Genomic DNA, 22,815 nt, shown 5'->3' with positions numbered 1-22,815 from the left:
TTTGGTTCCTAAAAAACAGATGCATAACACATAGGATACAGTTTGAACAGTCAAATAATGTACTAAGATTACAATGTAACATACTGAATTACTGTGTATCAAGCAGTTAGCGCAGTGGTTGGCTGTGCTAAGCACTAAAGAGATGAGAAAGATGAGGATGGAAGCTACACAGTGTTTTTGGGGAAAACAAATGAGCCTACGTCCAAATTGCCTAATTACTTGATCTTCAGAGACAAGAATATAATTTACAATGCCTAGAGCAGATTTTTTAGAATATATATTACATGTTCTTGAGGTATATAAGGTGTGGTTTGGAAACTGGGATCTCTGACAAGAAACATTATGAATCACTTGCTCCGCTAAGAGTATTTTAAAACTCCTTCTAAAAAAAGGTATCTAGCTTTGCTATATTTCCACATTCAAGACACGGCAGAGCATGTCCGATATGCTCTGCCGAACTTACACATATTCCCCCCAACTCCACTGTGGCTGCCTGAAAACCCGTACCAAAAACAGTGATGAATGAATAAAAGATATGACGGAATTTCAGGAGTCTTACTGAAAGTGCTCCTATCTACACTAATGAACTCCAAACTGGACATTCTCCATTCCACATGAGCAAGAATCCCTGAGACCTGAGAATGCTTCTGTTCAAAACCCAAATGGCTGCTCAGATATAAATATGGTAACACATCAGGCCCTACGGAAACCAGGCCAGGAAGAACGATTCGCTCCATGTCTCAATAGTCTTGAGGAAACGATGGAACTGACCCATCCACTCCTCTGTCCATCACCAACCCACCCCAACCTTTCTTAGAAGAGGGGTAGACAGTATGAGCTTTAAAAAAAAAAAAAGGGAGTGAAGAGAAGTAGGAAAGCAGATGGGTTTTCGTTCCCTAAAAAGCCAATACTGAGGCTCAGAGACGTCAGGACATGCAGGAGTCAGAGGGAAGGGTACAGACAGAACATGTGAGAGCTGCAGTCTCTGCCCACGACACGATGTGAGGAGCGCACAGCATCTCAGGGGATGGAATGGGAAGGTAAGGCTGGTGCAGCAATATGGGAGGTAAGTCCCGAGAAGATCCAGGAACAGCCACAGAAGCCAGACCTCATGGAGACTAGGGCGTATTTCAGTAACTGCTAAGATGCTAAGAGTCCATGGTACTGTCAGCAACCCGTTAGAGATTGCCCTGTCCCCAGCCCTTTCCACAAAAGGCTGCTGAACGACATTCTTGTAACCAACATTAATGTGACAGAAAGCTTCTCTCTGGCTAATGCTGCTTCTGCTTGGTGTTCCACTTCTGCCACGGTTACATACTGCTTAACTCTAACCTCCCAACACCTTAACAGAGATTCTGGTTCACTTCATCAGTATCATCCCTGCTGGGGAAAGCTCTTCGGCCGAGGAACTTTCTAAGGCAGCTAGCCAGGTCAGACTGGTTTTTCTTAAGTGCCTATCCGCTTTCTAGTCCACTCTGGCAAGAATGTGGGGTCCCCATAATAGCATTTTTACCTACATGCATCCTATCTGATTAGAACAGTACTGTCTGCTCTACTAGATTAACAGCTGATTCGTCTGGATTATTTCAAAGTCTTCTGCCTTGCTGATAAAACCATCTAAGAAAAGATGGCAAAGGAGATGGCATGTTAGTAGACCAGATATGTGTCTTTTTCAGGAAACACTGGAACCACACAAGGCCTCTGACTGGATCATTCCACCCACCCCACATTCCATCAGTCAAAGCAAGTTATTCTGGGATGAATAAAATGTCATGAAAAAAGTTTAAATGGTCAGGGAAGTAGTAACAAAAAATATATATATATGCTGCTGTCTCATGCTATAAAAACAAACTAAAACACACTTAAATAGTCTTCCAAGTTCATTAAATATTGCCAGTCAAAAAAAAAAAAAAAAAGGACAAGAATGTATCTATCTAACTGAACCACAAAGGGATAAAATATAAATTCAAAGATTTCATTTGTGGGGATGACGATTGTAGCCCCACAGAGCAAGGCAGAGGCCTGCTTCAGCAGCCTGTCATGGAATGTAAGCTGAGCACATGGGAGGAAGCGCTCTGGTCTCTGCTGGATCTGAAGCAGGTGGCTGCAACCAGGAGAGACACCTGTAGCCATTAAGCAGCCTTCATTAAAACCAGGAGCACAGCTGCCTGGTGCGTGTGGTTGCAGGAGGTGACGGGGGGAGAGCACTACATCCCACACAAGAAGCCCAGGGGCCATCAAACAAAAGGAACCACGACCAACTCCCTCTCACCTGCTCTGTGGATGCAAAGCTTTCCAAATCTGTTTCTAGGATACAGGGATTTTTAAATAACTGTGATGGTGTTCCCAAGAGCAACCACTGCCCACTTAAAATGTTTTCATTCAATGAAACTGGAAACTTGAGGGAGAAAACTTGTGCAGCACAGTTAGGGCTACAAGAATTTTTTAATGGATACTTGCTATACGGATGATGTAAGACGCTCCAAGAAGTAAATGTTTAAGTAATACACATTCATATATTGACCGAATGTATTTGTGTGTATACATGTATTTACACATATATAACAAGTTTGCCTGTCAGAAGAAATACTCATATAACCATGTTGCAACTACCTCTCAGGGAAGCAAGGTTTTCCTCCTGCTCCAGCCATGGGTTAACTTCCACTATCTGTACAGGAGGAGCACGAGGCAACCAGGGCAGCTGGTTCTCAGCTTAACTACGTTTCAATTTCCAAAGAGGCTAATCCCAAATCAAAAGTGAAAAATAATGCACGGCTAAAATCGCAGAAAATTACAACACAAAAACTTCTGTAAGAAACAGCAAATAAAAACACAAAAAGGTACTGTGGTCTTCACTTCCTCAAAGTGGGAACAGATTCACCACAAGGCGATCAATTGCAACACAAAGAGGACCTTTCTGTAAGGTGGCTAACCCACAAGACGACAAAGCATTCTACTTCAATTCCCTTTAGATACAGAACTACTGCTCATGAGGTGTTATGAAGCATCATTTCAACTCTAATAATGATTAATTTTCTAGAAACCATTTTCCCATTTAGAAGTAAAGTCAAGTCCTCAATTTCTGGTAAATAAATTCTAAGGCTCAGGAGGCACCATCTTTTTTCAAACACAAGTTTTCTCCTCCCAAAACACTGGTTTGTAGTTTCCCACAGGCCAAACCATCAATTCACGTGTTCTATTTTTCCTTAGAAATAGTACAGTTTGATCACAGATTATTCTGGAGCCCTATAGCATTTCTCAATACCTGAATTCACATAGTCTGAACACCCAGAAATATCCCTGGATTGCTTTATTTGTTGTGAAATCCTGGGCCCTTCGGGATTAAAGCCTCTTTCCCTGGGACGGAAAGATGCCCACTGGGAATTTCGGTTACATAATGCTTTCACTCTAGGTTTTCTCCACTGTTTTCATATTGCTGGATAAGCTTCTTGGCAGTGTTTATAAGCAATCCAATAGCAACCACTTCCCAGCTATCTTAAACTGAGTGATTAAGAAACAAGAAGGATGGTCTTGTTCACATATCTCACTGGACTGGGATATGACCAAACAACCCCTCAATATAATAAACCACCCACCCTCACCACCCTCACCACCCTCACCCCTCCAAATGAGGCACAGTGGCCACAGCAAGACTGTACATGGAACTTCTTCTACAATAGGTAATATGCCATTGGAATCCAAGTCCTAAGGACATCAACTCTGCAAAACCCTGGTGTTCACCCACATTCCTCAGAATGCTTTCTGCAGCATTTTTTATATCCACTGTGCTGTTGCTTTGCTGTTTAGGCTTTTAGGCCAACAAGGACTTTGCCAGAAATTACTGACGAGTGGGTGATTTTCTTCTGGCCATTCAAGTGTTAAGATCTACCCTGCCGTATGGCTGGGAAACTGGCTCAAGGTCCCCAATTCCCACACACAGTTGTGGGCAAGTGACCAAGCATATTCAGGAACTTGTTGATTTCACAAGGGAAAAAGCACAGAGCTTTACCATCATCCTTTCTTTAAGGCAGTATGTTTGCACACCTAGTATCCCTTTTAAATGCTAAACTTTTCGTTAGTTTGTATCAGCTTTGGGTAAGATCGTTTCTGGGTGGTTCAAATTCTACTGCTACTTTGTACCTGCTGGACTGGGATGGAGCCATTCCCCAAGACACATTAACCTCCACACGACAAGCTAAAGGTAGTCTCCATGCAGGAAAGGCTTTCCAGTGCTGAAGAATGCACATCTGTGTAATTCTCCTCTCTCCCAAGTGCCCACTTCATCCACCTCCAAAGCTTTGCCCTGGTGGGGCTCCCAACCAATCAGAACCTATCAGAGAGGGCATCTGAGACAACTGGATTGCCAGCACATTTGACATCTCCTCTCTTTTCTCTTTTCACATCCTCTTCCTACCACCCATATCCTCAACGTCAACATCCAAATAAGGCGAGGGTGGTTCTCAGGACCAGACCGCTCCTCAGCTACATTTTCAAATTGTTCCTCTGGAGGTCACCATACTGCAAATTCATCCTGCAGTTAGGAATCTGGTTCCAATTCTGCTCATCCGTACTGAGGACATCGACATTCGCCTTCATCCAGTTGCCACTCCACCTTCTCCCCTTCGTGCAAAGGCCCAATGAGCAGAGGATGAATTTTGACTTCCTTACTCTCAAGCCAACGTCCATCTGTGGTGGGTGCTCTGAACTACAGCACAGACTCCCCCCATGAAGATTCTGGAACTGGCACTGTGTATCCAGAGCCTGTCATCAACGTTCCTACCCACCTACCTGAACTGGCTGGCACAGCAGAACAGTCCAGGCCAAATACTGCCTGCCTAGCCCTTAAACTTCAGATTTGTTTTGCTAAAACAAACATCTTGGATGTTTCCTCTAACCCTCTGCAGAACCACTCTCTTCTCTCAGTCAGGACTACCAGGACAATTTAATGGTAATGGTAACATCTTCGCTCTGTCAGTCTGCAACCATACAAAACCTTCACTCCAGACACATGCATTTTTCAAGGGGAGATACATCTGTCATCAAGCAATGAGATACTCTCATGTCTTATGCTTCTTGATGTCAGAGTGAACACAGCTGAAGGCTAATGCCAGCACAATCGACCACAGTGTCACTAAAAAAGGAAGCCTCATGTGCCCAAAGGGCCCAGGCCCTTCCTAACATGGAGCTACGAGCTGCAGTCAGGCTAGAGCTGGGCTGCACGGACTTGGGAACAACGGGCTCTTTGCCTCCCTCTCAGATCCAAGACCTGAGTGGCTGTTTTATCTTCTAATGGGGGAGCTGGGAACTCCAATCAGCCATGACTGACCAGTGGGCAGCAGCTGAGTTGACTGGTCTGTTGCAAGGACTGGAAGAGGTCAGCACAGACCACAGGATCCAGGACTGTTGTTTCCTGGGGTCCCAGGACAGGTGGGGTAAGGCTTTCCTCTGCCAGAAGTGGCCTTCTGTGTGGGGCTGGGTACGTGCTGCCTGCACCAGTGTGGCTGCTAACCTAAGCAGGAAGGTTATGTTTAACAATTTAAGTACAAATGAAAGTAGGCTTGTCCTAACTTTTTATAACTCAACAGTATCACATGTTTGCCATGCCAGTCATCACTCCCACTCTCATATCTCACAGCATATCAGAAGGTAATATGGCCATTCTTTTAAGAGTCTGACTTGTATCTACTTTAAAAACTGAGGTAGTATATAACAGTGTCTGCCTTTCTTGAAATTTCAGATTTTGACTCTACTGCATTTAAATTAAGATTATGGTAGGCAACTTTAAAATATAATTAACCTTTTAAAAAGCTAAGTCCATCCTGATAGGAAAACAACTAGAATGAGCAATGAGAAATCCAATTTAGAAAAGTTAAAATTTATAAAAATTTCCAAATATTAAACTGATATAATAGCAAAAGTGGAGCAGGTGAATATTTAAATCAGATTCCCGAATTTCTTAGCTCTGGGACTCTTTGCATCATCTGCAAACCAGTTGTCTAGGGAGTTATTTCAGTTACACGGATATTTCTGCTCATCCTAAAGACTTCCTTCATTAGTAACTCCACACTGTACCTTAGTAAGCTCTCCAGGGCTCACTAACCCTGATGATTAAAACTGTCCTTCCACCATCAGCCATAATAAAAACACTATTTTCTGGTTTTAATATTAGCAAGCATCCCATGGTATTTTTACAACAGGAGATAGCATGGGGTAGATACTTATTACCCTCAAGGTCTTCTAGTGGGCTGTGCCAAACTCATCTCTACAGTTATTTGGGTTTGCTCCTGAGCAGAGGCTACTATAAAAATTTCAACTGACCATTTTTATAAGATCATCTTTGAAACAATATCATGTCCTTTCATCTTTCCTCCCTCTAGATTAAAAATACTAATAAACCAACCGCAACAGATTTTGGTTTATGTACTCAAACCTTTCCTACAAGTTACCAAAGCAGGTACTCAATAAAGTAGACCCTCTCGACCCCCTATCTTAGGACTTTGGAGAGAAGCAGTGACCTCCATTCCGTACGTTTTTATAACTATCTATTTAGAATTAATTTTGAAAGTATTTTCATATTTTTTTTAATACATGACTTTAGTATATTCAGAAGTTTGTGTAACCATGATGACTAATTCCAGAACACTTTCATCAGCCCAAAAGAAAACTCCTTACCCATAAATGGTTACTCCTCATTCCTGCTCTCCCCAGCCCCCAGAAACCACTCATCCACTGTCTGTCTGTCTGTCTGGGTTCTTCATGTAAATGGAACCAGGGGACCTGGAGTCCTTTGTATCTGGGCTCTTCCTCAGCTTGCCATCAAGGTTCATTCACACTGTGGCACATATCATATTTCATTCCTTTTTATGGCTTAACAGCCAACGGCAGGATACACCACCTTTCGTTTATCCACGATCAGCTGATAGGCAGTTTGGTGGTTCTCACTTTTTGGCAACTGTGACTAACACTGCTATGAACATTTGTATACAAGGTTTTGAGTACACACATTCTTACTCCTCTTGGGTATATACTTAGGAGCAGAACTGCTGGGTCATAGAGTTAACTCTATGTTTAACTTTTTGAGGAACTTGGGGTGATACCTTGATGTGATTCCAGCTGCATGGCCGTTACTGGGTCATCCAGTGAAAATGTTACTTCCACCAGTATCAAAAGGCTTTCTATAAACAAGCAGGAGTAACACCCATTACGTTTCCAGATGCTGTGGCGTGCTGCACTAACATTACAGGAAACTAGGCATATCACATACAAGGGGTGTCCTGGTATTCCATGATTCTCCAGCTGCCTCTGAACTAGGTGGAGCTACGCGTAAGAATTAAGGGTGGGTTGCTGGGGACAGGGACAATGAAGAACAGTTGGTTACAGACAGAGCCCTCTGAGTATCTTTTTATTCAACTTCCTATTCCAGGCACCCCAGTCAATCAGGTCCAAAATCCAGATCTTTTTAGCAGACTGATTTTTTTTTAAACTTAAGTAAAGTTGATTTATAATATTGTGTTAGTTTCAGGTGTAAAACATACCGATTCAGTATTTTTGCAAATTATATTCCATTACAAGATAATGGGTATAATTCCCTGTGCTACACAGTATATCCTGTTGCTTATTTTATATACAGTAGTTGTATCTGTTAAACTCATACCTCTAGATTTTTCCTTCCTTCCTTCCCTCTCCTCTTTGGTAACCGCAAGTTTGTTTTCTCTTTCTGTGAGTCTCTTTCTGTTTTGCATATACATTCATTTTTAGATTCCATATATAAGTGATATCATACAAGATTTGTCTTTCTCTGACTTAATTCACTAAATGTAACTGAGTAATATTCCATTGTATATATGCACCACATCGTAATCCAACCGCCTGTTGATGGGTGCTTGGATGGCTTCCATGTCTTGCCTATTGTAAATAGTGCTGCTATGAACACTGTAGTGCATGTATTTTTTCAAACTAGTGTTTTTGTTTTTTCCAGATAAATATCAAGGAGTGGAGTTGTTGGGTCATAGGGTAGTTCTATCTTTAGTTTTCTGAGGAACCCCTGTACTGATTTCCACAGTGGCTGCACCAACTTACACTCCCATCAACAGAGCACAAGTACATTCCCTTTTCTCCACATCCTCCCCAACACTTCCTCTTCATAGGCCTTTTTGTGATAGCCTTTCTGACAAGTGTGAGGGGATACCTCATTGTGTTTTTGATTTGCATGTCTCTAACAAAGATGTTCACCATCTCTCCATGTGCCTGTTAGCCATCTGTGTGTCTTCTTCAGATAAATGCCTATTCAAGTCTTCTGCCCCGTTTTTGACTGGATTGTTTGTTTTTTTGATATTGAGTTGTATGAGCTGTTTATTTTGGATATTAACTTCCTGTCAGTCTTATCATTTGCAAATATTTTCTCCCATTCCACAGGCTGCCTTTTTAGTAGATTGAGAAACTGAGCCTCTAGATCAGCGTTTGGCAAACAACAGCCAGTGGGTCAAACCCAGCCAGCTACCTAAATTTTTACAACCTACCAGCTAAGAATTTTTACATTTTTCAATGCTTGCACCTTAAATATCTAACTATCTACATATAACATCCTCAATTTGTGTCTTGGCTCATGATGCCTAAAATATTTATTATTAAGTCCTTTGAGAAAAAATCTGCAGACCCCTGCTCCAGATGATCCCCATGCAAATTAAGCTGTATTAAGAGCAATGGATAAAGCAGAGCGCTGTTATTAATTTCTCACTAGAGATATCTAGCAACCAGACAATACCCAACTCACGAAGTCAAATTACGAAGAAGTGACTCAGAAATCTGGTAAATGCACTAGATCAAAATAGGAAAAGCAGCATGTAGACATCGGAGAGGAACAGTCAGTTATGTCATCAAAACTCTAAAAAATTCCAATGAAGTATTCATTCCTCACAAAGGATACCTTGCTAGCAACTTGATAGTCTGTGTTTCCCTGTCTAGACTGTTTTATCTGGAGAGTGCTAGACTTAACACTTTAACACATTCTGTTTTACTGAACCCATCACCCCTACATCAACTTCTTCCTACTATTCTGATCAATTCTCTTTTCCTTTATCAGATGTCAACAGCAAATCCTTATTCACTTGATCTTTAAGCGTTGCTGCCTCTTATCATAAGCTGATTAAGTTACATGATGCTTAGAGATCTAGGTACGTATCACGGTTGCTCAGTGGTTGTGGCATGCACCACATTCCTTTTTATGGCTGAATCACCAATTGTAGGATATAACACATGTGTTTGTCTACTATCAGCTGGTGGACATTTTGGTTGTTCTCACTTTTTGGCTATTGTGAATAATGCTGCTACAAATATTTGCATACAAGTTATCAACATTAGGCCTACCAACTGGCAATTAGCTTACTGTAGGCTACCTTTTCTATCTCATATAAAGAGGGAAAGAACATTTGTTCTTTACCAGCCTAAATGTTTTCTCTAGTCCTCACAGCCTCTCAAAAGCACTTCCATGGACTACTACAACACAGCAGCCCAGGTTCATCCCCAGACACAACATGCCCTCCTAATGGCATTATCTTCTGTTTTCCTAGAGTCATAAATATCTATTCCTACTGTTAGACCCTCAAATCCTTCAGCAAAATGTGAAGTTAATCTGTTGGCATTTCACTTCTTTTATAGAAGCGAAAATGAAAATACTAAAAGTTTCTGCTTTTCCTCAGACTCCTCTTACTAACTTCCCCTTCCTTTCTATTTCATGGAAGCTTTCCTTGGGGGCTCCTTTTACCCAAAGCAGAGTTGGATGTGGGGCAACAATACCTTTAGGTCCTTACTGCTACTTGTATCTCCTAGATTCTAGTTTTAATCTCCCTATTATTCTTACTCAGTTTTGGTATTTAATATCCTTAATAGTCCTGCCAAATTACCCATTTTTAAAACTTTCCAATTAGCTCTCCAGGTCTCAGTAGAGCTCTGGTCTCAGCCACAAACAGCCATGTCTCCCACCTGGTCTCTCCTACATATCTGCCTAATTTAGTTCCTCGGCCTCTTCTTAAACAATAACCAACTTTCGACAAGTTTCAGCAGAGCACTCCATCACAGTGATCGTGTTTCAGTCTAAACTGCTTTACTAGCTCCCCAGTACAGAGAAGCTACATTTAAACAGGGTGAGTGAGGCATTCATGTACAGTACAGATAAGAAACTTCATACTCTTCTAAAATGTAACTTCATCTTCCAAAAGACAGTTCAAAGGTTTGAGTCTCAAATACATACATACACATACACAGTGGGAATTTTCATTTCAATAATTAATCATCGATAATCAACCCAAACCACAATCTAGTCTCTAGTCTTAATGCCAGGGATTCTCAAACCATCTTTTCCTTACACCTCCGTGAAGTTCAGAATTCTCGTATCAATATGATTGAAAGCTTTCAAAAACTCTCTTCCTATCACATTCTAATTTTGGAAAGCTTCTACAAAATATGATCCATATAAAGCTCCAAGGAATTAAGAAGTATCTCTTCTTGGTTTATTTTTTTTTTCAGATTGAGATTAGAAAATATTATAGGGATATTTCTACAGAACAGGCTATTGAGGACTAAAATTAAAGGATCTTTAAATACAAGGTGGATACATCTATTGCTTTGTAAATAACTGGGAAGCTATCCTGTCTAAAGGGCGAGGAGATGATGTGTATGTACCATTTCTCCCTTCTTCCCTCAACATTCTAATAAATCACCTCCAATTATTGCTCTGGGGTCCAGCCACAAGGCATGAGCACAATTTTCTCAGAAAGATGAAAAGTGAACTGTACACACCTTATATTAGCTACTCTTTTTTGCTAAGTGACCGATGTTGGGAGGTGGGGCTGGGCCCCGGGAATCAAGTCCATACAGACACAGACTTCTCAAGTGCCAAACAGTAGTAAAAATCCTCTTTCGGCTTCCCACATGACTCTGGGTGGTGAAAGACAGTCCCCGTCAACCCCACCACTGGCATTCTCTTTCACTACTTGTGGCGCAGGCCATCAGTCAACGTGAGACGGAGCAGGAAGCTGCTGGAAGGAGAGCATGCATCCAACTCCCGCCTTTGACCTGTCTGCCGTCTCCCTGAAGAACATTTTCTCCAGACGCTGCCAGCAGACACTCGGTAATACCTAAACCACAAATCATCACATTCCCCACCCTTGGAGCCAGGGCTCGTCCTTGAACTTCCCACACAGTGAGGTATTAACCAAGCTGGCCACTGATACAATGGCTCCTTACAGACTCAGTAAAACCTGTCACACTGTCTGATCAATACACGAAAAAAGTGCACCTCCAAACAAAAACATGCGCTGCAGGGCGGACCTCAGGGAGCACCGTCGGATGCTGCAGACACCGCACCAGGAACGCATCCTGGCTAGCTCACTAAGGAAAGTATCTTATCGATGTAAACATGTCAGACATAGAACCATATCAAAAATTAGAGCAAGTATGTCTCGGAAATGGAGCCAACTTGCAGAAACAGAATTAGAGGCAGGTCACATCTGTCTCTTCGGCAACGTGCAGGAAAACTGCCTTTCCTCTGAATAAGGAACCATGTTGCTGTCTGGTTGCTTTAGGCACCGGTGTGGGTATTTCAAAACTAATTCTTGAATTTTATCTACTGTGACACATTAAAGCCATCTACACAGAGCCAACTATTTCCAAACCACAATACAGTAACTCAGAAAGACGACTGGCAGGACCATACTCACACTGAAAAGGTGCCGCCACGTGATCTTGCCCATATCTCAGAGGGAACGAACCTTCCGTAGACTGCTCCCCCGCAATCACCTTCTGGGCAGCAAAGTACTTGGGCTTGAGCACATATTCCTGGGTCTGGCCACGATGAATCATCACATTCTGGGAGGACAGGGGTGTCACCCTGGGAAGAAATACAGTAAAGATAAGAAAGTTAATGATGGATTTTCAAAAGTCAATCAAGAAGGAAAGAGTAAGAGGTCAGTTAAACTTAGAAAGGGGCATAAAACTTCCACGCAAGGCTAATTTTTTCCTTCATTAACTGTAGTCACGACATAGGAAGAACTAATCGCTTACTCTCGGAAATCTCCAACATCAAGGGGACTCCACCTAGTCAAGAAGCCTGAGGACACATAGGCCACCACGTGGAGCCCATCAAAGGATTTACAGCACAGCTACCCTGAGTCCTCATGTAACACACGCAGAAGTTGCATTTAAGACAAAAACACCCGTGAACAGGTAACGATATAAAAAAGGTACTGAACCTCTCTGAGCCTCAGTTCCCTCATCTGTACTGTGTACTCTCCGCCACACAGGGCTAGGAAAACAAATTCTTGTAAAAATCTCAACACAGAAAAACTGAAAACTTTCATAATCTTATAAAATATAAATGATGATGACTTGGAAAACACACATTCATCATTTATTGTAGTTAACATTTATTTTTAATATTTTTATGGACTATCTCATAAATGATAACTGTACCATTTAAGTTAAATGCTTCATAGTTACTAGTTCCTAAGAATAATAACCTAAGACATAATTTTACCAATGACATGAGTCAAGACTTCTGAGGACTCTGGAACATGATTACTGCGTTTCCACCCTCCGGCTAGAACTCTTTTCTACGACGGTTCTCTTCTGCTGCATGCAGTGTATACTTTAAAATGAGCCTTCACCCAGGTTAAATCACTCCCTGAGGGATAGAACTGAAGTCATTCACTAAGACAAATAATAAACAAAGATATACCAACTAATTCTGGAAAAGGTAAACTTGCTACTAAAATTGTTAGGAAAGAGCATTTTAGCAGCAGATTGAGCCTTTGGAAGGAAACTTGCTCTCTGGTGTCATCTTGAATGTCACTGACTGTGACACATTAAAGCCTTGTGAACCAAACAAAGCATTTCCAAACTACCACAGTGTAACCTGGGGAAATGGTTTATTGGGCTCTATTCACGCTAATAAGGTGCCACAAAGCCCCAAAGACTGGCCCTGATAAGGGACTATCTGAACAAGAGGAAGAAATGACACCACGGCTGGTCACTGTGACAGGTAAAATTGTCAAGCCACCAAACACACCCACATGGTGTCTCATCAAAAGCAGGAACAGAGTCCCGAAGAAACCCAGCCTACTGGATTCTTTCCAGTTGGGACTCGTGAGCTACTGTGTGGACAAAGCATCCATGAGAGACACAGGAACAGAAGAGGCTGGGATTAAGGGTGCTTCCCTCTTAACCAGTTAGTGACCTAAATCTATCACTTTCAACCCTGCAGTCTCAGGAAAGCCTAGGAAACTATCCTGTGCCTAGATTTTCTCAGACGCAATGCCATGGGAGACCATTCTTTTGTTATTGGACGAATGGCTTAAGTTACTGAAAGCCTAATGCTTAACGTTGTAAACACTTTTGTTTTGATGATGTAAGTGTTGGTTTGAGCTTTAAGTGCGTTTGATTGGGATGGAGTAGAAAATGGGACCAGCTGGACACATCTGGTGGTGATGGAAAAGAACCATCAGGCTACTCTATCAGCCTTGTGGAAAGAGGAAGCTCTCCTTCCCATCTCAGGGGCACCTCGCTCCTCAGCTATGCTGTCAACCCTGTCACCAGGCGGCTGGGACCTGCTGAGAGACGTACAGGCTTAATCCTGTTCAAAGGAGCACAGCCCAGCGCTCCGAGAGACCCTGGAGCTGAGGCAACTAATTCCTGCTCTGACCACGCCACATAAGAGCGAATGTGGGGTCTGCCTTCTGGTTGAGGTCCTCCCTTTCTCTCCCCTCTGAACCAAGGAAGTGGGAGGCAGCAGGAAATGCGCTCACAGTACACGTACGCATAGGCTTCTTTTTCTGAAACTTAACAGAAGGGTAATGAATAAACAGGACAGCTGCACCAGGGCTAGAACTTGAGGAACAAACCTCAGCCATTACCAACTGCAGGCAGTGAGTAATGGTCCCGAAGCCGTATTGCCGTCTATCCTGCAAGGGACCCACACGCAGCAAATGTGAGAATACACAAAGCTGGGCCTCCTCTTCCCCACCTCCTTCACTCTCCTCCAATGCCAGGGTCTGAATAAACACATGTACTCACAAAGACACACACACATGAACAGACAGCCACTCTGTCTCATGCCTCATGAAGAAGCAAAGTCATAAGTGACACCACATGGGGCAAGTAGAGGCAACCGTCCCCTCACTCGTCCCACGAACAGGCATCAAGTGTCATCACCATCCTCCTGTCCTCTCACTTCCTCCTTCATGGTTGGTATTTACCTTTTCCTCTAATTTCATCCTTCAGAGTTATTTCCACTTTGGATCACCTCTCAGCCTACAAATAGATACCCTCTTCAACTCTTCTTTTTCTTCTCTCTTACCCAAGCATTTCAAGTATTTTCAATCTCCAAGGGGAGAAAAAAATAATCTTTCAGTTAGGATTTCCTCCTCTCTTCCCCTGCACCCTTTGAGAAAAAAAGATTAATGATCACTAGCATTATAATTAATTTTTAATGGAAAAGTAAGATGTTTAGAGAAAATTAGATTAAAATAAAAATTAGAGGGCCTCTGATTCAAAACGGATTTGGGGCACCTATACATTTTCCCTTCCTCCAAAGAAGGCCTAAAAATTATAGGTAAGGGGGAAAAAAAAAAAGAAAGAAAGAAATCCAGAGTTGACAGTTGGCTGTTATGCAACAGGACTGCCACACTCATCATTAAAATACTGAAATACTCTGTTATGACAAAGATCCACTGTCCCAAGCCCCTTAGTGTTCCTCTCTCCCTCCATTGGATTCCCCAATAAGTAAGAAATCCACATTTGGCAGAGCTGAAGACCCTGGGGTCTCTGCTCCAGCATCCTTTCCGATGTGTGGCACAGGTGCTGACCAAGGACGCTACATGTGCTTCATGTCACTCATTCTCACACACATGAGACATTCAACAAACCCATAAGAGATCAACGCAGACTGAGAAATGCTGACTGCTGTAGCAGCATGGAGTGAGCCAAGCCTGAAAGTTTTAACTTCTTTTATCTCAGCCTACAGTAAGTACATTTACATGGAGATACAGTATACATCCATATGTATGTTTGTTTTTCTATATAGTTAAGTATTACAAAACTGTATTTATCCTTACTATGCAAAGGACACTGATACTCTCTTTTTTTTAAAACAACAATCTTGAATGATTACATTCATGTCATGACTTCCTGACTCCCTAATGGGTCAGGACACTGGTCGAAAATCACTCTGTGAGTAAAGGCACAGAGGAAGCCATGTCCTCAAGAGACCACAGAGAGGTTCTGGATGCTGAAACCAAGGAAAGCACAGGGTGATAATGTCTTCACTAAAAAGTCTACATGTGAAAGCAACTGTTCCCCCCAATTCTAGCAAAGAGAACATCCAAAGTCAGACTTCTACCCCCAACAGGGGGAAAAAAAAAAAAAAAGAGTATTCTTCTCCAGAAAAATGGAACTATATGGTATAAACCACAAAACTTACTCCCCAAGAATAATGCTCTCTCATTCTAATACATTGGGTTCCCCTAGCTTCAGGACTGGTTTCCCATATTTCCCCCCAAAAGGAAGGTTGTTAGGCAACCAGGAAGCCAAGAAGCTCCATGAGAATGAGCCTAGGGGAAAGAGGGGAGTCATGAGAATGGAAAACATGACTGAGATGTTGGAGAAACTTGACTGTGTGTGTGTGTGTGTGTGTGTGTGTGTGTGTGTGTATGCAATTGCTGGAATGGAAAAAGGGAAAATTCATTCCAATTAGATGCTAGGAACACACTACTTCAAGAAGCACAGAAACAGACACAGGTGGAGGGAGCAACCCACCCCCCTGTACTTGGCTTGGCGCTGAGTGGAACACCCACAGACAACACTGTGAGGCCGCTAACCACTAGACACCAGCCATGTGACCAACTCAGGTGATATCAATGTACAGAATTAGCTGGAGGCGGCTGCCAAATTCTGGAAGAGGAAGGGGAGAAGTGGAGGGAAGACAGGCAGGGCCACTGCCCTCATCTTACAAAATGGAGGGTCATGAGAGAACATGGACAACCTTGAGAGGTGAGATTGATACAGGAAGCAGCAGAGGTTTCAGTGTGTGGGTGGAGTTTGCAGAAGCAGTGAAACTCTGAACAGTAATGATGGAGAGGGAAGGTGGGGAGCAGGAGGTGAAATGAGTAAGCTGAATCTTCATCTCCTATGGCAGAAAGTCTTCAGACAACATCTAAAGGGAATAAATCTAGAACTGGCTAGAGGTCACTACCAGAAGGAGTAACAGGACTGAAGATTCAGTTAAGGGGTGAGAGGGGTGGTGAACAAAAGGAAAAAGAGTCAAACGATGATGAAGGTTTCTAGCCTGGTTGACCCGAAGGGTATTTTGGGTTCAAGGCCAAGGCCAAGGCCAAGGGGAAAAGTAAAAGCAAAGAGGAAGGCTGAGTTAAAAGAGGTCAGAAGAAAGGGCCAGTGTGTGAGGAAGACCATTATGTTAGTTTTAGAGACAGCAATGAGGGGTGGATCTCCGGGGAGCAGATAACGAAAGCCTCTGGGTTTAGGAATAGTGATGTGCTAAGAGGGGCCAACTTCTTTCAAAGGCAAACATGTTTCAGAAAAAAACATGGAACCACAGAGTCTTAGAGGACAGTCACATTCAGTGGTGGGGACATAAAGAGAAAATGGGGAGAAAAAAAATCAGGAGATAAAAACAAGAATAACATAGATCCAGAATTGTTAAGTAGAAGAGAGTTTCTAGGTGGAGAGGAGACTGAACCACCAGAAAATTGCTGCAGAAAAACCAAGAAAATCAACAACTGGAAAAGGCCATGGAGCTGGGTTGTAGGGCCCCGGCCCCGACAACAGTGCTGTTTCAGTAATGATAGGACTGGGGTTATGTCAGGTGGGACAGCTGATAGGTGGTTTACTGGTGACACGTGGAAAAACAGAAATGCAGGCCAGAAGTCAGGGGTAGAGCCGGCCATCTGAAGACTCGAATCTGTAGAAACCTCTGTATCTTTGTAAGCAGAGGGGAAACAATTACATAAAACTTCTTTCCCTAAAAGAAAGGATTAGTCACACACTGTTTACACTTCTTCCTTCATAGTGGCAATTTTTGGCACAAGAATGGACTAAACTTTTCCATATTTCTACTAAATCCATTATTTGACCTGTGGAGCGGGTGGGAGGATCTGGCAACACACGAGTCCTTTTCCACGTAGGAAAAGGGCTTTGGACCTCACAGGAGGGAGCCTCCAACAGGCCATAAAACATTTCCCACAGAAGGCCAGTCTGACATGAGTGAGCCCTTTCCACTATGATCAGGGCACTCAGGTTTGTAATGAGGACAGAGAAGAACCAGGAGAGGAAACAGTGCTGCAGGAGGAAGCCATGGACAAGTCACCTCCAGTCTTTCGGGGCCTGTTTCCCTTTGCAAAATTCAAGAGATCATGTGATGCCCTGGTCGTGTGCCAAATTGCTCAAAATCGTAGGTGAACGCTTCTCAAAGAAAAGAACACACCAAAGTAAATAGGAAGAGCAAGCTATGATTGGATGGAGAAAAGCTCTTTCCTGCAAAGTTCAAGGACGATGTGCACTTAGGGAAGGACAAAGAAAAGCAAACGGGAAGAGGTCACAAGGCAGCATCACTCTCTCTCTCTCTCACACACACACACACACACACACACACACACACACACACACGTAAGGGGAGACAAGTGTTTGCCTGTCAGTAACCCCACTCCTAGAAAATTATCTATCAGATCAAACAAGAATGAGGAGGTGAAAAGGCCACTGATGAGGAGACCCAAGGGCAGCGCACACAGACTTCCAGTAACAGAGTGAATGAGGGCTGCAGCGTGCCAGAATCAACACAGAGACAGCAAAACGAAACAAGCAAGCACCGTCATCAGAACAGGAGGAGTGGAAAGATTACACTGAAAATATCAACGGAGGGGGCAAGCAAAGAAGAAGTCTTAGACTTCAAGTGAGATGAAAAGGACAATAGGGATTGAAAAAAATAAAATTAAAGGAAGTAGATACTGGGGGGAGAGACGTGGGAACTGAGGGGGCTTTATGGTCATCATGAATAAACATGGTAAACACAACCAAGTGGAACTAATTTTCTTTTACACCAGTGGTTCTTAACTAGGGGTGATTTTGCCCCCCTCCCCCAGGGACACTTGGTATGGTATCTGGAAGCAGTTTCAGGTATCAGGACTTGGAAGTAAGGTGTTCTTACCTAGTGAGTAGAAGCCAGGGATGCTACTAAAATCCTATGATGTGCAGGACTGTCTTTTCACAAGAAGGAATTACCTGGCTGAAAATGTCAACAGTTCTGAGACTGAGAAACACTGCTGTCAATATGTCCTACTACCACCAGTTGCAGTGACCACATAAGTAAAGAGCCAGTGGCCTCTGGGAGGAGCAATGGAGAAGTCCACAGAAATGATGGAGCCAGAGTCTACAATGAAGAAATGGACAAACAACACACAACCTCCTCATGTGTCTTTTGGAAGCTACACTCAGACAGAAGGTGGCCCCTGTACTCAAGTTGCCTGGGCAGCCATCTACAAGGGATGCTAGAATATCATTAAAAACGTAATGAGATGGCAAAAACAACAACAAAATGACAGTTTTTACTAAGGTTCCTCTCTAGGGAAGGTGAGTCCCATCAACTGTGGTTTTGGTTCTGCCAAGCAGATCACATGCGTTTGGGGCCTAACACGAGTTGTCTGGAGTGAAGGAGAAAGGCTGAGAGCTGCACCAACAATTCTCCACACCCACTCTTCCCTCTCACGGTCGGCACGCTCTCCTCTAGACAAGTGTCTGACCTAAAGACACTCCCAGAGGCACCCCATGTCTTGGAACAGCCCTCGTTAGGAGAGAGTCCTCTGGACCTGACTACATGAAAACATTCAAGGAATTCTCCAACCCCCCTAATTCCACGTTCCTAGAGGAGAGGGGGCTGCAATAAAGGAGCTGCAAGGAGAGGTGACTCTAAGAAACAGGGTTGAGCAAAGCTTCCTCGTGGAAAGTTTAATAAAATTATCCTAACATCTGGAAGATAAAAAATGAACTGGACTGAAATTAAGTGCTTGAAAAAATGCAAATGGTCAAAACAACTCAATTAAAAGTCAAAGATCGTCAGACAAGACAAAAAGCAAGACCCAACTGTATGTATGCTGCTTACAACAAACCCACTTTAAAAAGACAAACATCGGTTAAAAGCAAAAGGATGAAAAAAGATGTAATATGTTAACATTCGTCTGAAAAATACAGCTGCTGCAGCTATGTTAATAAGAGGCAGAGTAGATTTCAAGCAAAGAATATTATCAGGAACAAAAAGCATCACTTCCTAAGGGTAAGGATCAATTCATCAAGAGGACATACGAATCCTAAACAGTTGTGAAGTTAAGTAACAGAGCTTCAAAATATGTGAAGCAAAAAACTTAAATTAAAACAAAAAATTTGTGGGAAATAGAAACAGATAAACCTTTTTAGTTATCACTGCAGGCTCAACACCTCTCAATAACTGACAGAACAAGTACACAAGAAATCAGTAAGGATACAGAAAGCGAGTAACACAATGAACTTAATCTAACTGACATTCATGGAACACTCTACCCAACAGCAGAATTCATGTCTTTCAAGTGCATACAGACTATTGACCAAGATGAACCATATCCAGGGCCCTATAAAAAGTTTCAGTAACATTTTAAAGGATGTGAGTCACACAAATTATGTTCTCTGGCCGTAACAGAATTAAATTAGAAATCAGTAATGGAAAGATCTTTAGAAAATGCTCCAGATAGTTATAAGCTAAAAAACAAACTTCAAAATAACCAATGGATCAAAGAAGAAATCAAAAGGGAAGTTAAAAAGTATTTTGAACTCAATGAAAATGAAAACACAACCTATTCAAATTTATGAGATGCTGTTTAAATCACTAGCAAGGAGCCAATTTGTAGTGTTAAATACCTATATTAGAGAAGAAGGTCTCAAATCAATGACCTCAACTTCCACATAAAGGAACAAGGAGAAAAAAATAAAACCCAAAATAAAACGAAACAAAGATCAGAGCAGAAATCAGTGAAATTGGGGAGAAAAGTCAGTGAAAGCTGTTTTTTTTTTTTTTTTTGAGAAAATCAGTAAAACCAATAAATTTCTGGATAAACAAAAAGAGAAAGAAGACAAGTTATCAGTATCAGGAATGAGAGGTGACATCACTATAGACCCAGGTCAAAAGGTCTAATGGAGCAGTTTGAAGAACTTCCCCATTATCAGATAACAGTCTCAAGGATATATTAAGAGCCCTTATCTTTTACAGATACAAGCTGAAATATTTACGAATTGGCTTCAAAATTATCAGAGGGAGGAGAGGAATGGGCAAAGTATAAATGAACACGGTTGGCTCTGAACGGGTAATTAGGAAAGCTGGAGGATGGATACTTTGGGGTTTCTTTATACTATTCCGTTTTTTATGTGTTTAAACCATTCTGTAAGAGTTTACAAGATACAAATGAAATTATCTAATTTTTAAAGCCTTATCAAATGAGATCATCTATTTACAAGTACTCTTAAAAGTAGAAAACATCAATAAAACTGGAAGGAAAAAATAAAGTAGAAAACGTTCCATACGTGTAAGATGGCAATATTACTTAGTATTCACAAAAAGAAAAAAGAAAACAAATAGCAAGAGGAAAAAAAGAGTGAAAGACAAAGAAATTCCAGCACTGCACATTCTCCGCTATTTTCTTCTATTTCTAATAATCAAAGCTACATGCTAATGAGCCAGATATCCTATCTGCAAAGGATGATGTAGTATCTTTCAAAAGTTTCAAAAGAACTGTTTCAAAAACTCTGAAAAGTACAGATGACTAAACTTAGTTCAAGATTTTCATGATTTATTCAGCAAGTAATCATGGAAGGAAATATTGTTAAAAACCAAACTCCTTGGTTTTGTCAAAAATGAGTTGCTACATTTGGTTACTTGGGACAGCATCCCTGAACACAAATTAAAAGAAACTGTTGCCATCTCCTATTTATCTAAAGTAAGAGAGGCCAGAGAAAAATCTAACTAAATGTAATCCAAGAAAATTGCAAAATGTAAACAATAATTAAGACATCTACCCTACCAGGGAATTGTCAACTGCAAGGACTTTTAATCAAATTCTAGGAACCAAATCCTCACTCTACCACTTACCATGGGAAGGAAGGGGAGAATTCTCTCAATTTCCTCATTGCAATATCAGGGTAATGATATCCATCCCAAAAAGTTAATATAAAGACAAACGTGAAATGGAATTGTTTTCAGTGTGTGAAAACACCTAGCACAACTCCTGATGCACACACACATGCAGCTGTTAAATTTCTTTTGCTCCCCTCCACCAATTAGGTGGATGACACAGGCATAGATTTTACCCCTCTGATAATCCTAGAGTTCATACTCAGAGATTACCCAAAGGTATAGTTAAAAGCAATGCTTGTTTCAAAAAAAAAAGTTATAGAAAGAAATTCTGAAGTTAATCTGTAAATAGTGAGTCTGGAATTTAAGTCCCATTCAGCAGCTCTAGGGTCAATTACTCATACTGTCACACCTACGAGTGAAAGCCCTCCATGAGTCTTCAACAGAGTCAGGGAACCTAGCACCACAGCCACTATGACATACAGTTTGGCACTTCCTCTAAAGGCTAAAGGTAGAGTTACCATATAGTCGAGCAATTCCACTCCCAAGTATATGTCGTCCCCAAAGAGCTGAAAATAGGGACTTGAACAGATACATGTACCCCAATGTTTACTGCAGCATCATTCATAACAGGTGAAAGGCAGAAACCATCCAAGGCATGTTCTTTGACAGATAAATGGATTTAAAAAAAAAAAAAAAGTGACACAAACACAATGGAATATTACTCGACCATGAAAAGGAAAGTTGTGGTACATGCTACAACCTGGAAGAAACTTGAAAACATGACATGAAGTGAAATAAGCCAGATACACAACAAATTTTGTATGATTCCACTTAAGTGAGGTACCTAGAATAGGCAAATACAGAGAAACACATGTAGAATGGAGGTTATCAAAATAGTGGGAGAGTTAGAGTTTAATAGGCAGTACAGAGTTTCTGTTTGGGGTGATGAAAACTTTTGGAAACATAGTGGTGATGAGTGCACAACAGCGTGAACATAATTAAAGACAATGACTTGTATACTTAAGGTTAAAACACACAGGTAAGTCTATTCAGTATCTCGTAGTAATCTATAATGAAAAAGAATATGAAAAGGAATATATGTATGTCTGAAACATTATGATGTATGCCAGAAACTGACACAACACTGTAAACTGACTGTACATCAATACAAAATAAAATTTTTTAAAAGGTTGAAATGAAAATTTTGCTATATATATTTTACCACATTATTTTTTAAAATCTGCATTAAAAACAGGCTCCAGATTCTTAAAAAAAAAAAATCCAAAACTAAACAAAAAACAGCTTGGCGGTGAAAGGAGGGGAAAGGCAGGTTTCTTATCTTCCTGTTACCCATCTTTCGGTATTTCTGGATGATACAATGCAAGGCTTGTTCATCTCAGCCAATTCCAAATACATTTTTGTCTCCTTTCAGCCAACCATTTAAGATGCTAATTTTATAGTAATAATCAAATATACGGTTCTGTCCCCAATATTATCATTTCCATTTTTTCCCTCCTGCTTTCTAACACTCTTCACTTTGATAGCTGCTCCTTAAACCACACAATGAGATTTCAACCTCTGCTCCCGTAACGTTCCATTCTCCACGACACTGTAAGGAATTAACGTCTAGTCTGCCGTAAGTGTGAAATAACCTC

At 41.6% G+C, this 22,815-nt stretch overlaps 1 protein-coding gene across 1 annotated transcript in view; it reads right to left on the bottom strand.

The window, feature by feature from the left end:
- Window positions 1-22,815, bottom strand: part of LTBP1 (latent transforming growth factor beta binding protein 1) — a 369,767-nt gene that overhangs the window by 223,631 nt on the left and 123,321 nt on the right. The window contains 1 exon segment of the mRNA XM_032497326.1: window positions 11,718-11,887. Coding sequence (XP_032353217.1) covers window positions 11,718-11,887 — 170 coding nt within the window.

This window comes from Camelus ferus, chromosome 15, assembly GCF_009834535.1.
Source record: "Camelus ferus isolate YT-003-E chromosome 15, BCGSAC_Cfer_1.0, whole genome shotgun sequence".
NCBI classification, from domain to species: Eukaryota; Metazoa; Chordata; class Mammalia; order Artiodactyla; family Camelidae; genus Camelus; species Camelus ferus.
This window is presented reverse-complemented; position numbering and strand designations above follow the sequence as displayed.